Here is a 16062-nt window from a genome sequence, read left to right on the forward strand (position 1 = left end):
TGGTGAAAATATGTAAAGAGGCATGTGAAGCAAAGGTCATAATAAAAAAATCCTGGCAATATTATACATGATGAAATGGTTAATGACAATGAAATGGACAAAAATACTTCCAAATATACGACTACTGTTTACATCATTGATAATTCCTTTCGACGTGATTGCTGGAGAAAGAGGCCTTCTTGCTAATTTTTTAAACTAATTAGTAGCAATCACAACTCTTGAAAATCTGTACGCTTTCTTGTACAATGGAACTTATAGGTAAACACACCTGTGAATATGCTTTATGTAGACCAGTAGATCCCCCATTGTATATGTACACAGCACCTTTGTTGTCAGCTTCCCCGTTTCCACCAAATGGTGCACCAACAGCAATATCTGAAATGCACATTAATGACTATATAATGACTATATAACAAACAAAATGGAAAGTTGAAAATCACATAAATCACACAGGTAAATAATTAACTATGGCCCTATTATTTTTATTAACATTTAAAGCAACAAACAAAGAGCTTATTCAAAGTTAAAACGTACTTTCTATACAGTGAAGAATTATGTGAACTAAGTAAAAATAACGTGCTCCCTTTAGATATAGATTGAGCAAGTCAACATAATTTCACTTACAGACAAAACAGACAGTTATATAATTGGTGGTATTTCATTTCTAATTATCTTTTAATTTCTAATGTAAAATGTAAGAAACAATATTTCTAGGTCTATCAGTGCTGCAAATTTGTAAACTTATTCTTTAGTGAAAAACAGACATCTTTAGAGCTTATTCAACTTCATTCTGTAGTGAAAACAGAGATCTTTAGACCTCATTCAACCCGTTTTGTAGTAAGAAAAAGTGAAAAACAGACTTCTTTAGACCTCATCAACTTCGTTCTTTAGCGAGAAACAGAGATCATTAGACCTCAATCAAATTTGTTTTGATGATGTAGCAAATAATAGCATTTGTTATAAAAGACTCACAACAAATTTATATAAATCTTGTACCAAAAAAAACACAGTATTTTATAATGCCAGGTTTGCACCAGATCAAGTCTGTTAGCATTAAATAAGAACTGGTGATACTATCCTTAAATACAAATAAAAAGTACAAATGCATTACATTATTATATGCATCGCAGAGCAACAGAATTCTTGGCCAGCAGTACTGATTTAAGTGAAAGTTCAGGACAGCAAAAATTTACTAACCAATGGCAATTTAGTTAAAACAAGGAGGTTTAAGAGATCTGCAGATTGCTGCATTGTTTCACGTTCAGTTTTGTAAACAAAATTTTTGGAAATCTTGCGCGCAAATTATACAAGTAACCATTAATTATTGTTATTTCTGCATAATTATAAATTATTTTTTTAGAGGTAAAAACTTGTTTGTTCTGTAATTTGATCGTTTAAAATCAGTTTTTAAAGATTTCTGGTGGTATATGCAGAAAATAAGTAAAATCAACCGAGTACGAGGGTTATTTTTTGGGAAATTATGGTAAAATAAAAAAAAAAAACAATTTCAGAAAATAAAAACGCAAAGAAATAAAATTAAATCATCACTCAACGAAAAACGCATAATTAGAGATAGTAACAAATGATTAAAAGTAATAATTAAAAGTAATACAAGCTGAATCGTTTTCCAAGTAGAGAAAATAAACTTTACCAGCATTAATTCTTATTTTTCAACAGAGCTATGTGTTTTATTTATGTTCGGTATAATTCTAATTATATTTTTTAAAAATTCTGCTTAGTCGTTAAAACTCTCGTCTCACTCTTGGCATGTAAAAATACAGCACAAGCGGTGCAACGGATGGGTTCGAAGGAGCTCGTAAACAAAAGAAATTCTTTTTAAACCTCCTTGGTTTAAAAGAGCTGTTACAAATAATAAAATTTCAGTATACCATTATAACCATCTCCATTGATGTCACCAACCTTTACAATAGTTGTTGCAAATTTAGCCCCCACTTTTGATTCTCCATCAATAGTTTCGCTTTGCAAGTCAAACCCAACCTGCAGAAAAAGCCAAGACCGTTAAAGCGTACTTTACTAAGCAATGATATCTTTTATGTGTTTGAGGCTATAGTAATTCTATATTGTATTTTACTAAAAAAATTGTTATCACTTTATTAAGAACTAGTCGATAAGGCCCGTGGAAAAATCCACTGAGGCAGTATAAAAATAAAAAAGAAGCCTTATTTGAATTATGCTGACGTCAGCAAAGACCCGCAAAAACACAAAATTATTTTTTAGAAATTTGTATACCTGTTGCCTTCAACGTATAGGTCTTTAAACGCTGATCAAGAAAATGTATAGGATCATGTACTTTTGACAAACAGTTACAGAGATATGGTGGTTTAAATGATTTGTGATGACGTCATCAACCTAACCATTCCGAAACGGATTCGGGGACCCAGGTTTGGGAAACTTACCCAAATTGGTCATAGGTGGTCCCTATTTACCGCGGTGAAAAATCATTGACGTCACCACCTCGTTTCCAAGTTATTTGGCCTTAAAGTTTTAAGTGCACTGTAACGGCTTCATTAATTTAATATAGGATATTGATGTTAAAGTAGTGTTATTGACGTCGCGCTGTAACGTCAGAAAATTTAACATATTAGACATGCATTTTTCGGTTACTTCAAAGAAAATTTCGGTAAGATCAAAGGAAAATGAACATATCCACTTTGCCTGTTACAGACAATGAAAATATCTTGCAAAATAACCAATTTTCATATTTTGAAAATATAATTGCTGACGTCAGCATAAACTTGAAATTAGGAAAAAATAGAATAATTCAAACACACAGAACTGGCGTATTATTATATAGATTTCTAAAACAATAAATTTACTCTCTTAACACGAATTATATAAAAGTCCTCCCAAAACACGAAATGTTGTTTAGAAACAATATAAACTGATAATGTCAAAATGATACAACGTACAAATTTTTCTCCTTTTCGCCTCATGTAGATGTACATTCTACCTTCATCACGAACTTTGGAGTACATTGGAGCACCAACGAGAAGATCATCATTTCTATACGTCATTTTTCAAAAATAATTAGTAACTAACAATGATAAAATAAAGAATGATGTCCAACCTCTTCCCTCTTTTAAGCACTAGTTCATCGCACAAAAAAACACAAACTACTGTGATTTAAAATCTAATTTTGGCCAAAACAATGATGAAAAATTTAAAGCAATCTTCTCTAAAGTTTTAGAACCATACATTACAACCGAGGTTTCATAGGTGTGTATAAAATATGTGTAAAAAATATGTTATAAGAGAACAAAGACACACGATATAACTTAAAAATAATGTAAACATCAGATAATTTCATATTTTTTTAGTATGTTAGTTCTTTCATTTATAGAGGTCTTTCTTTAGGCAAGTTAAACCTACACTTACCCATCATTGTCCAAGTCAACTGCACAAACAGAACCACCAAAATATGTTCCAATCTATGAAACATAAAACATTTTTATAGTTAAAAGCTAGCAGTATATGCATATCATTGGGCACATAATGAAAATACTTCTTTGCAATATTAAAAAATCAACACAACCTACAACTTCATCTTTTTGAAACACAGCATAGCATAAAATTAATCTTACTCAATAATTACTAACTAGTCGTTAGCCTGTGTAAAATCCACGGGTTCGCCCGTCCTTTTTATATCGCATTGTGTGCTTCTCGCTATTGCGCAGCTAAGCTACCATTTTGCGTGACAGACAGACAGACAGACGTATACTCGCATTATAATATAGATAAAATTACTTACTGAGTGACTTGGACTTTCCAGTTTTGTTAAGATCGAGAAAGTCGAAGTTTTTCTTTCAATTCTGTAAATAATGACCTGGCAAAAAAATTTAGGACATAAAATGGGATTTTAAACATAGACACAGTTACTATTAATTTCTTTTAAAACTCCGCAAATGCACAACACAGTTTCATGCAAACATGTTAAGTCACAAAAAAAGGGAGTCTTATTCCCTAGTTGGCTAGGCTCATAAATATCAGACACTGATTTAAACATTGCGAAAAAAAAATTGGCTCATAAATCGCCTGGCTTGCCTAAAAATTTTCAGAGATGTTGCATATGCTTCTTCTTTAAAAGCTGAGTTGGTCAAAATACCAAAAAAACTTGGTGCGATACATGATTTTGATAAAAAAGTTACGTTGGTTAGTAATTCATCATTTCTTTCATTATTTTTGTGTTTACAATCGTTTTAAAAAAAACTCCTTAATAACATTTTAACTGAAAAACATTTTCAGGAAACAATTTTCTTGGAGTATTTCTGGTAAAATAAGCAGAACCTGGTTACCCACACGGAAAAAAATGGGAGATCCTATAGCTTGTACTCTTATTTAGGCTTAATTTTACAAGTGTAACACTATGGTAATTTTAATTACAGAGGTTGCATCAAACTGATGTATAGCTACATTTTCATTAGCAAATTAAAGTGGGTGAATAATTCACAGCAATGAAGGGACACAGAACAAAAACAAGTTTGATCTCAATCGTATTATGCTGAAGCATCGCTGCATTCTGTCAAAAAATGATCATAATCTCTATAATGATAGCCATATTTTTTCCGTCACACTGGGCGATATTGTGCTAGAAACGCATAGCAGATGATAGCAATCCTATAACAAGCTAAAATCTGACTAGTGTGGCTGCAAAAAAACTCAATTACAATGACAAGCACAAATAGCAGGTTTGACAATCGTTTGACACAGCAGCACACCTACACCTATTTGCACATGAGGATGACACCATTATGCAATGGAAAATAACAATAAAAAACACAACAAAATAATGTGTCTGCTTACCAATCCCTTTAAATCATTAGCTCTGGGAGCACCACCAGCCACTTCTATTAAGAAAAATTATTAGAATCAGTTACATTTATAAAGACTGTTAACACTCTTTCCCTAACAAGTAAGTTTTCCTAAAACAGGTAAACTCCTTCTATGCAAACCATTTATAGAAAACTTGCCAAACTTTTCAAGTCCTCTCTCTTTTGCCCAACTTGCAGTTTGAATATAATTTAAATAAGTGACTGTACAGTATACATGATTCTGAATGTCCAAAATCGTTTTCAAATTAACCTTGTCTAAGACATTATTCTGGTTTGTTGATCTTAAAGATAAAAGCAACCTTTTAGAAAATAGATCTAAACCCTAATCCTTAGGAAATCCATTCGTCATCATCAATGGTGGTGCACAATTGCATATAATTTAACGGTATATAGTACAGATGTAACCATGACAGTTCAGTAGTGGTTCCCTATTCAATCAATTTTAAAAATGATTGAATAGTTTTTTAGGTTTTCTGTGCATTAAGCATTATCGAGACTAACATATTTATATCCGTCTTGTAAATAATTGTATAATATCATATAGCAGGTCCAACAATTGTACAAAGTTTCTTACAATAGTGAAAAATCCACTTTACATCAAAATTTATAATAAAGCATTGAGAAGATTCTTACCACCTAACTCAGAATTATCAAAATTTCCCCAAGAAACAGAATATCCTAAACATAAAGAAAACATAAAAATGATCAAGAATAGGACTAGCTGGGTGACCCACCATTGAATGGTTGAGCACTCTGAAGTACACATCCGAGTGTAGGGGTGTAGTACCAGTGCAAATCCAGTGGGGTGCTTATGCCAATATTAATACATCATTTCAGGTGAAATATTTTTTAAACTAAACTTTCCAGCAACGTTAGCTCAAAAAAAAGCACAGGTTATAATATGTTGTTACCCGGTCGTAGCAAAAACAGTCACTCAAAATAATTACGTTTAATTATTAACTATGGAAAACGGACGTTAAGCCGAAAATGATGATGATGATATGTGTATTAGTTTTTTAGCTGCTACCAAATTTGTTTGTTATAACCCAAACTTCTGAATGATCCTATTTTTATGGTAAGTTATAATACTTTATTTAGTAGGGTAGCCTAAGTAAAAAAAATATTAGGATAATTGGTGACATACCAATGATTAAACTTTCAGCATAGTACATCAAATTTAACAAATAACCTTCTAAATTATTCATTCAAATTAGAATAATATTCATGGGATGTATTTTTGATTGGAAAACCAGGTCAAATCTGACGTTCTCGAGGTCACATGAACTTGATTTTTAGAAATACATAGTTTTATTTATTTTTCTAACATAAAACATAAATGTTAACACAATAAAACATGATTATTCCATGTAATTTTTTTTCTATTTTGACAATTCTTGGTATTTCACAAGGGGGTTTTCCACACAATAATAAACTTGACCTCAGGGTTTTAATTTAGTGTACTTGAGTAAAATTACCAACAAAAAAACATAAGGTACATTTAATCAGAAAAAAATTATTACCCATTAACGAACTAATATCTGAAAGTTGATCAATGGAGCTCTTGAAATTCTGATTTCTGGATATAACACTTAAAATTCCTAAAAAGTAAGAATAATAGTAAACATATGTTTTACACCACTTACGGCGTTTAAACAGGAAACACTTTAAAGATATATTGGCTTTTTAATTAAATTTCTTCATGTTGTCAATTTTTTGGCTGACAGAAAATGCTATAACACAGCCAATATGAAGTATTATATTACAATAACTCAGTATCCAAACTGCTTTTGGGACATACCTTTTTCATCCTTTGCACCTGGTAATCCAACAATATAAAATGGTAGCCCATTATACATTATCCCAGTTGCACTTAATCCAGCAACACAATAGCCGTTATCTTTGTTTCCCATAATGTCTAAAAAAAATTGTGTGCGAAAGTGCAATTATCTTTCCCACGTTTTGTTAAGGTCTTATTTTTAAACTTCTACAGCAATTTTACAAATACAAAAATTTGGACATAAAATTATCAATACAAACTCATAAATAGCCTGGAAATTGCTAAAAATAAATTGCTAAAATAATAAAAATGTGAGCATTTTATATAGGATAGTGAGTAATGGATGATTAATTTCAATTTTAAGTATGACGTTAGGGGGAAAGGTGTGAAGTCCTTCGATGCTTAAAACGTTGCACACTGGTAAAACATTGACTTTTTGGAAAGTAGAAAGTATTTTGAAATGTTTTGTGATCTACATGTTTTGCTTTTGATTTCCTAAATTGACAAAATTTTGACACTTACAGTGGGAAGGAACAGAGGTAAAATTTAAATGTTTCCCTACTACAATATTGTTTGTTAACAACTCTTCTCATATGTTTCTTAGACCTAAGCTAAATGACTCATATGGACAACCCAAAACATTTATCTTATTAATTTGAGGATTGTAAAATTTGGTTCTTATTTGTCATTGATTAGTGTTAAGGTTTACTAATGGGATTAATTTTTTAATGACTAATAAATACAATGATGACATATTAGCGAAGCAATTTTAGCTCAAATTAGCGTGTCAATCTTTTTAAAACAACGAACGAAAAAGTTATTTTTAAAAGGTTAGCATTAGCTAGTCTATACGCCCTTTGAAAAATCCACTTAATTTAGGTTGTTTTAGGAAATTTGATGATATCAGCAGTGCATATGTCAATCTTTTTTCAAAAATCTGTTTACATGTTGTCTATATTGTGAGTTAAAACGCTGATCAAGAGGATGTGTAGGATCATGTACTTCGAAGAAATAGTCAAGCAGAAGGGTTTGAGAATTTTGCTTGTTCAAAAAAATAAAATGCTGATCAAAAAAATATAGGATTTTGTGATTTGACATCGTCAACCTCTCTGTTCTAAAATGGATAGAATGACCCAGTTTTTAGAAATTGGCCCCTTTTTGGTCCCAGGTGGTCACCAGTTACCCATGCAAGAGTTAACATTGATTATACCCATCTGTTTTCAAGTTATGAGGCCTCATACTTATAAGTACATTGCAATGGCTTCGTTAATTTAAGTTAGACTATTGGTGTTAAATAAATTAATGTTATTGACGTTGTGATGTTAATTTGTCAATTAACATTTGATATTTTTTGGCGACTTCAAAGGCAAATGAGCACACCTACTTTGGGCATTACATACGGAATTACTGTATTATCATAAAAACTTCTTTCAGATATTGCTCTTGTTTAAAATAATTGCAGACCTAAAATATTGTCCTTTTCTTTTTTGATTTTACGTTATTGTTTTATAAAAATCCATAATAAAATCTTTTCCTGGACATTATTTTAACAACAAAATAAACTAAATTAGTTCTTGCATTAAAACAGTCCTTGTAGTAAGCCAGAAATTAGCAAAAAATAATTAACGCAAATTGGTACCAGATGAAAACCAAGCTTAAAAATATTACCAGCACCCCTTAAAAATCACCCTTTATATTAAAAGAAATTAGAGTACCTTTCAAGATCTTCAAGGGGTAAACTTAAAATTTCAAGCCTATGCCTTCTTATACTCCAGTATTCTTTTTATTGTTGGGTCTGAATAATTTATTTCAGCCTCCTTAATAAGCATACCAATTTTTTTCACCTTTTTTTTAAAGCTATTCCTTGCCTTGTCTACTCTATGGGGTATTCCCATTGTTTCCTCTGGCTGTCATGCAAACTGTTATCACAAGTAGTGACATACAATGCGATATAAAATTGATGAGTGAACCCAAGGATTTTTCTAGGGCCCACCAACTAGTTTATTCAAAAATCAAAATAATTCAAATTAAAACCTGCAAATTAATTTAACCACCAACTAATGATTATTAACATAGGCCAACACCCTTTACATTGGGAATATGAAGACTTTAATATTACCACAAATTTTAACCTATTTATGGTAAAATTATATGAAATATTAGTTTCTCCAATTCTTTTAAGAAGTTGTGCACAATGCCTAAAGCTTTCTTAATTGTTCTTCATAGATGCAGAGGAAAATGGTTTTAAGTTGTTGGTACTCCTATCTGCATGACCCTCTTCCTTATCCAACTCATTGTTATATTCAATCTTTTTAATTATGGAGTAAAAAATAGAATAGATCCTTATAGGAGACCTGTTAAAGTGTGTAATTGCAAGTTTCATTTTAGCAAAATGAGAAGTTTTTAAGAAGATTTTAGGAATTTTTAGCAATTTCGCCTAAAAATGATCTACTTTACCTCTATATGGAAATCATCTTTTTTTAATTTACGGCATGTCATTTGCACAGTTACATCTTCAGAAGAAAAAAAAAGGTACAAAACACAGTACGCACCGTATTCACAAGGATCATGCGTATACTCCACTTTCAAATCTGATGTTAATGATGAACATCTACCACGAAACCATAAATTATAATATCCTTTGATATTCAGCTGCCTATCATTCCATCTCGGTGCACATGTCAGCACATTTTCTTTAACTTTTATAAATGTCATACCCATACGCTGATTATGACGTCTAGGTTTAGGTTCCGAATTTACTAGAAGGTTAAAATGTAAATTCATTATGATTTCTTTAAACAAAAACAATAAAATAATGTTTTGGTTTTTTTGTACATTCAAGTTTTCCTGCATAGAAAGAAACAATTAAAGATGTCTTGGAGAACAATTGTGTTATTTCAAGCCAGTGGAACGATTAGCAGTTAGCTTAGTGCCTACATAATTAATATGGCTTAGAAGTTTTCCTGCATAGAAAGAAACAATTAAAGGTGTCTTGGAGAACAATTGTTTTATTTCAAGCCGGTGGAACGATTAGCAGTTAGCTTAGTGCCTACATAATTAATATGGCTTAGAAGTTTTCCTGCATAGAAAGAAACAATTAAAGATGTCTTGGAGAACAATTGTTTTATTTCAAGCCGGTGGAACAATTAGCAGTTAACTTAGTGACTACGTAATGAATATGGCTTAGAAGTTTTCCTGCATAGAAAGAATCAATTAAAGATGTCTTGGGAAACAATTGTTTTTTTTCAAGCCGGTGAAACGATTAGCAGTTAACTTAGTGACTACATAATCAATAGGGCTTAGAAGTTTTCCTGCATAGAAAGAAACAATTAAAGATGTCTTGGAGAACAATTGTTTTATTTCAAGCCAGTGGAACGATTAGCAGTTAGCTTAGTGCCTACATAATTAATATGGCTTAGAAGTTTTCCTGCATAGAAAGAAACAATTAAAGATGTCTTGGAGAACAATTGTTTTATTTCAAGCCGGTGGAACGATTAGCAGTTAACTTAGTGCCTACATAATTAATATGGCTTAGAAGTTTTCCTGCATAAAAAGGAACAATTAAAGAAGTCTTGGAGAACAATTGTTTTATTTCAAGCCGGTGGAACGATTAGCAGTTAACTTAGTGCCTACATAATCAATAGGGCTTAGAAGCTTTAACAGTGACATTGCTTTAGGCCTTGCCATGAACAAATCTCCCCTGCATCCAAGTGATCATTTTTAAAAGCTTTTTCTCATAAATTTTAAAACCATGCGCACATGACACCATGTACATACTTATGGACATCGATATTGCGGTTTACAGTCGGTATTTTAAAAAGTGCCCCTTAAAATCAGTCATTCTTGATGCTTAAGTCACAAATGAATAGTTGCTGTAACACATTCCTTAGTAATGATAATTCAAATTAATAATGCAAAATACTTTATTGACTGTGTAGGAAACCATGTTTTTTATTATACTTTTGTTATTGAAAGACACATCCCCATATGCTTGTCCTAACACCATGCTCTTTTATTCTTGTTATTATTACAAAAATGTTGACTGCAAAATCTTTGTGCATGAATTTATTTTTTGCTTTTCATATTGACAGGTAGTAATATTCAAGGGTATTTCCTTTAAAGGAATAACAAAAAGAAAAAACAATTTATACAAACATTATTATTAAAAGCTGAATGTAAAAGATATCTTTGTTTAATAATGGTATTAGCAACAACAAATAAATCAGGAACGGGTTACTATTAGTCAGCTTGATAATAATTGTAATCACTTATAGTGGTACCATGTTTGGGATTCACTACTTATGGAGCTTGCTCTGTGAGTGTCCCCCACCCCTTAAAATAGTTGCAGCTTTGTGTGTTGCACAAAGTAATGGAAGTAATTCTAGCATAGATTTGGATGAAAAATTGTTAATATTTTATAAAGATTTACATGAGTAACTTTACTCTCAGGCAATAAACATTTAGGTGAGTGCCTTGTTTGCGATTCATGGCAAGGCCTACAGCTTCTAAACCTTTCACAGCACACTACATGAAGTCACTTTTATGCTGTAAGGATAGTGTAAGGTCTTGAGAATGATTTTTATAATCACCAAATTCCCTTAGACGTGTGGTGCCTGCAATTCATTGCAAGGCCTGTTGCCTTTAAACCTTTCCCAACATACTACAAAGAGTCAATTTAATGTATTTACTCACTTAATTCTTTTGCAGGAAAGGAGGTCGTTATCGACCCCCCATTAATAAATCAATATATTTAGAGATTCTGTGGAAAAACTATTATACTTTTACAGGACATATAATGAAAAAAAAATGCAGTAGGAGTGTACTTCTACCTTCTTGTAAATAGATTTATACAATTTCATAACAAACATAGCACAGACAGAATCAAAAATGGCTTGTCAAAAAACATTTTCCTTAGATGAAGTAATTGCTCCTTGCTTAGCCTCTGATGAGGAGGATAGCAAGGATGAAATTCTATTAGAAGAGTTCAGAAGACTATTGTTTTGAACCTTATACCAGATTTTGTTTACATGTAGAAATACCTTTTGTGAAAATTTGAGGTGTAATTTGGATAGTGTTCCCAGAAACTATATCAATTTTAGCAAAGAATATTTTGTTTTCTGTTTAAATTATTCTAATTTTTCCTGATTTCAAGTTTATGCTGACGTCAGCAATTATATTTCCAAAATATGAAAATTTGTTATTTTGCTAGATATTTTCATTATCTTTCAGAATATATATACAGAATATATATTATTATTTTTAGTATATTTATGTATCAGCACTTACCTATCTCTATTGGTTCTTGACTAAACCCTGGTGTTTTAAAGTGTAATTTATCAAAATTAGCTTTTGTGCAAAAGAGTTTAAGCCCAGTGTTTGTTTTATAAATTTTTTCTTTGCTATTTAAATGAAAAAATAAGATTGCGCAGTTACTAAAAATATATTGGAATAGGCATTTTACAGATTTTATTCAGTCATACCGTGAAGCAAATTATACGTGTTTGGTTTAGGTACAAAAATTTTGCCTTACTATTTCTTACTCCTGATGAACGGCTGAACAATATAACTTGAAGTAAAATATGAGGCAGTTTTTTTTAATTAAAGCACATGCAGCCACAAAGAGGCAGATAATCCAGACATAAATATAATGAATGGTGAAAAAGACCGTGGCTGATAAACAAAACATATTTGTCAAAAAAGAGCGTAAAAAATGACATTTATGTTGTCATAGGAAATGCAAATCTATGGCTATTGGAATGCTAAAAATCAATTAAATCACGGAAAAAAAGAAAGAAAAGTTCATTTTTGCTCAAAACATGTGGCTGTGAATATAAATAAAATGTGCTCGTTGTTTTCCTTAGCTGGCGCATTTAACTCACCATTCCTAACAATGTAGTTTAAACTTGTCATTCAAGAAAGAAGAAAAAATATTTTGTTACTCTTTAGGTACACATCGCCATACTTTATTAAACACTATTAAAAAACTTTCTTACAAAGTTATAGATGTATGGCAATGACTTTGTAATAACTAATGGGTTAAATTCCTGGCCATCACTTGAAACTTGCACTACATGTGTTCCACATGTCAAAACAGTTGCTCTTGTGCTGTGTACTGGGGTAAATGAATATAAAAAACACTTCCTAAAAGTGTATTGCGACATTTAATTCGAACACTGAAAGCTATTCCGTTTTTACATGAAAAAATTCCGATATTTATTGTGTCATGTCCACAATGGCATGCTCAAAAAAAAGTTTAGCATTATTATAGCCCTACTAAATTAGACATAATTGATGGGGTACCCAACGCATTGAAAATGTGAGTTCTAATTATTAGTTTTTCAACAACAGTGAAAGTATTGGATTAACAAAATATAAGAAATAACATAACACACTCACGATAATCAGCCCTTACTGATATAATGTTACAGTTATTATTATTATCCACTGTACATCTGTAAACAGCACCTTCTAAGTTGCCTGAAAAATTGCCTAATGGAGCACCAATAAGTAACCTAGTAGAAAACAATGATACAATAATAAACTCACATAAAATGAAAGCGTAATTTTTTATCTCTATTCTTGTATAAAAAAAGCCTGGTCCTGATGTTGATGGTTTAAAATCAGAAATCAGTCCTACCAAATAAACTCACAAATTGGTTAATATTCTTGTTGGATTGGAAAATTTATTATTTACTAGTCATCAACCTGTGGAAAAATCCGCGGGATGCCCGTCCTTTATATATCGCATTTCGTGTTTCTGTAACAGACAGACAAACAAGCAGAAAGCGACTACTATTATAGAGATTAAGTACTTCACTGTTATAAGTCGCAAAATTATGGAAAGTTAAGAACTTTCTTTTAACACATTCATCATTTCGAGACATCCTTTTTTAGAAGAAAATATACCTTGTGAAACAACATTTTTACTAACTTAAATTTTCACAGAAAATGATGCACGAACACGAATAAACAAACTACGAAATAAAACTTACGTGTTAGCTTTTTGCAATGCAACAGCAAAACCAAAGTGGGTGTTTGAACCTTTATTAAAACTAAAGTATGTGTGCTGGGAGTCAACATTGAAACATTTCACAATTACTGGCAGCAAAGACAAAAATATTCCAAACTTGATATTCATATTTTATGTTTTCCTAAATTTAAACAAATCAATCATTATTATTCACATTCGATACAATTGGATTTATTCCAAATCCATAATCATGCCAAAGGAGCACAGTTTGCCCTTCATAAAAAATAAGTTATATTTTTACAATGAATCAAGAAAGAAAGAAGTTGCTTTTACTGGTTGAAGACTCGTTTTGGGTGTAGGCTAATCAGTAAGGAAAACTGTATATATACATGAGAAACTGAAATTCTTGCTATAAACAATTTCATGTTAAATGATGTTGTTTTGAATTTTATTTGTTTGTTGAACACAGATAGCTTTATTAATTCATGCACATGTTTGCACATAAAGCAAAAAAGCAAGAGGGACATTTTAGATATTCTTAGTATGTGTCTCAGAGGGTCATGTAGACAAAACTAAAATAAATAATGTTCTGGATATGCTGAGCAGAACTAAACAGTGTCTTTTTTCTTAGAAATTAATTGTTGAGATACCATCACAAAAAGTATGAAAAGTACAACAGAGAATCACAAAAAGCACCTATCGGTACTCACGTAGTACTCAGGTGTACTTTTGGCCACTTCCATGATAGATGAGGATGCTCAGTTTGGTATGTGTGTAACACACTTTGTTGGTGATTTAACTATTCTTTTTTAAAAAAAAACAGAAACTTAGGTGTTAGAATAGAATTTATTTCAGTAAAATAAGCAATGCAAGGAAAACAAGTAGCACTGCGTGCTGCATGAATCGCATTTAAAGGAGAAAAACATTGAAGAAAGTTTAATAGTTGTGTACTAATTAGCTATCAGTCACCTCTGTAGATTTACTTTTCGCATTAGCACAAAAAAATGCAAAGAATTAAACTGTTATTAAAAAATTAATAAAAACATCCCAAATATCATTGCTGTAGAGCACCTAGTGTCAAATCTACAGTTACTGAATAATGGTTCATCATTTTGGATTCAGACTGCTACAAGCACTCATATTGGTACATATTCCATGTTGGGCTTGATCCTATAGCAAACATCATTATTTGGAAACTGCAATTAACATGTGCTCAACTTTTGTTTAGCTCTTTGTAAACAAATATATAATAAATGACTAAACAAATTAAAGACAAAGTTAAAAAATGTTATTTGTAGAATAAGTGCAAATGACTGAAATCTTTTATATATACATAACATACATTCAACGTTTCTGTCAAATCATTACATAACAATGTAAAGATTCCTCAAAGTGATGTTGCGGAGGGAAAAAGAAAAATATTATAAAAAGGCTTTTTGTATTTTCAGATAAAATAGAATCATATTTTTATTCTTTACAATCACTTTAACAACACAAGATTCTCCAGTCATCACCTACAAAGGCTTGTTGTGTCAATGTCATTAAGACATCAAACAGGGACTTTTATTCAAAATTAACCCCTTGTGTTAGCATTATGCTAGCTAAAGACATTGTTAATCAAAATTGACCCTTTGTGTTAGCATTATGCTGGCGTAAATAAGATAACTGATGTGAAATATAAATTTATAATATTTTGCAGTGTCACAGACGATGTTTGCCAGTAAAAAGAGTTTAAAAAACGGTTGAAATAGAAGCACATAGGTAAACAAGTATTGAGAGAGTAAATAATAAGACTGAGCAGATAAGACATGTTAATAAAACTTCTGCAATAAAAAATCTACCAAAAACAGATTTAAAGTCAAAACAGACCATTTTGTCAATAAAAACATAAAGACGTTAGACATTCCTTGAAGAAGACATGTGTTAAATATTATAACTTTTAAACGTTTTTTCAAGGGGGTGTCAATTTTAGTATGGACTTTAAGTTTGTAAATTCACAGCAAACAAAACACAAATATAATTTAGTAAACAACAATCAGCGTAGAATATTCAGACATCCATGCTAAAAAAATCAATGAATTCCTGCTATAGTTAGCAAAAATATAGTACATTTTTTTACTTACATAGATTTTAAAGACATCTACAAGTTTTGTTGTTACATGTTCTATGAAAAACATAATATACATTTATAAACACTTATAAGAGAACAAACGAATCTTAAACAATTAGAGTTTTCCACAATAAACAAAACTTTATATAGGGTACTATACCTGCAAAACATATTTTGCCACATTAAATTCACAATGATAGTAAAAAAAGACAAAAAGAGAATTATACTCTAAAGTTTATTAATCATGTTTTAAATATTAGTAATGTCAATAAGCTTAGTCAACAACTTAAATGACTTTAAATGGGCATTCAATAGTAAACAATACACCTACTATCCAAGATTATAAACTGCACAG

The 16062-nt window shown here is 31.0% G+C and overlaps 1 protein-coding gene across 1 annotated transcript in view; it reads right to left on the reverse strand.

Moving 5' to 3' along the window:
• LOC130621913 (integrin alpha-V-like) overlaps window positions 1-16062 on the reverse strand; it is a 28781-nt gene extending 12719 nt beyond the window's left edge. Inside the window, exons 1-13 of the mRNA XM_057437282.1 lie at window positions 15721-16062; window positions 13620-13778; window positions 13024-13139; window positions 9180-9386; window positions 6649-6765; window positions 6371-6448; window positions 5484-5528; window positions 4822-4865; window positions 3770-3844; window positions 3397-3449; window positions 2931-3024; window positions 1890-1998; window positions 269-375 (exon numbers count right to left, since the gene is read on the reverse strand). Of these exons, the coding sequence (XP_057293265.1) occupies window positions 269-375; window positions 1890-1998; window positions 2931-3024; window positions 3397-3449; window positions 3770-3844; window positions 4822-4865; window positions 5484-5528; window positions 6371-6448; window positions 6649-6765; window positions 9180-9386; window positions 13024-13139; window positions 13620-13765 (1191 nt within the window). The 5' untranslated portion in view covers window positions 13766-13778; window positions 15721-16062. The remainder of the gene's footprint in view (window positions 1-268; window positions 376-1889; window positions 1999-2930; window positions 3025-3396; window positions 3450-3769; window positions 3845-4821; window positions 4866-5483; window positions 5529-6370; window positions 6449-6648; window positions 6766-9179; window positions 9387-13023; window positions 13140-13619; window positions 13779-15720) is intronic.

This window comes from Hydractinia symbiolongicarpus, chromosome 12 (genome assembly GCF_029227915.1).
Source record: "Hydractinia symbiolongicarpus strain clone_291-10 chromosome 12, HSymV2.1, whole genome shotgun sequence".
In the NCBI taxonomy this organism is placed as follows: domain Eukaryota; kingdom Metazoa; phylum Cnidaria; class Hydrozoa; order Anthoathecata; family Hydractiniidae; genus Hydractinia; species Hydractinia symbiolongicarpus.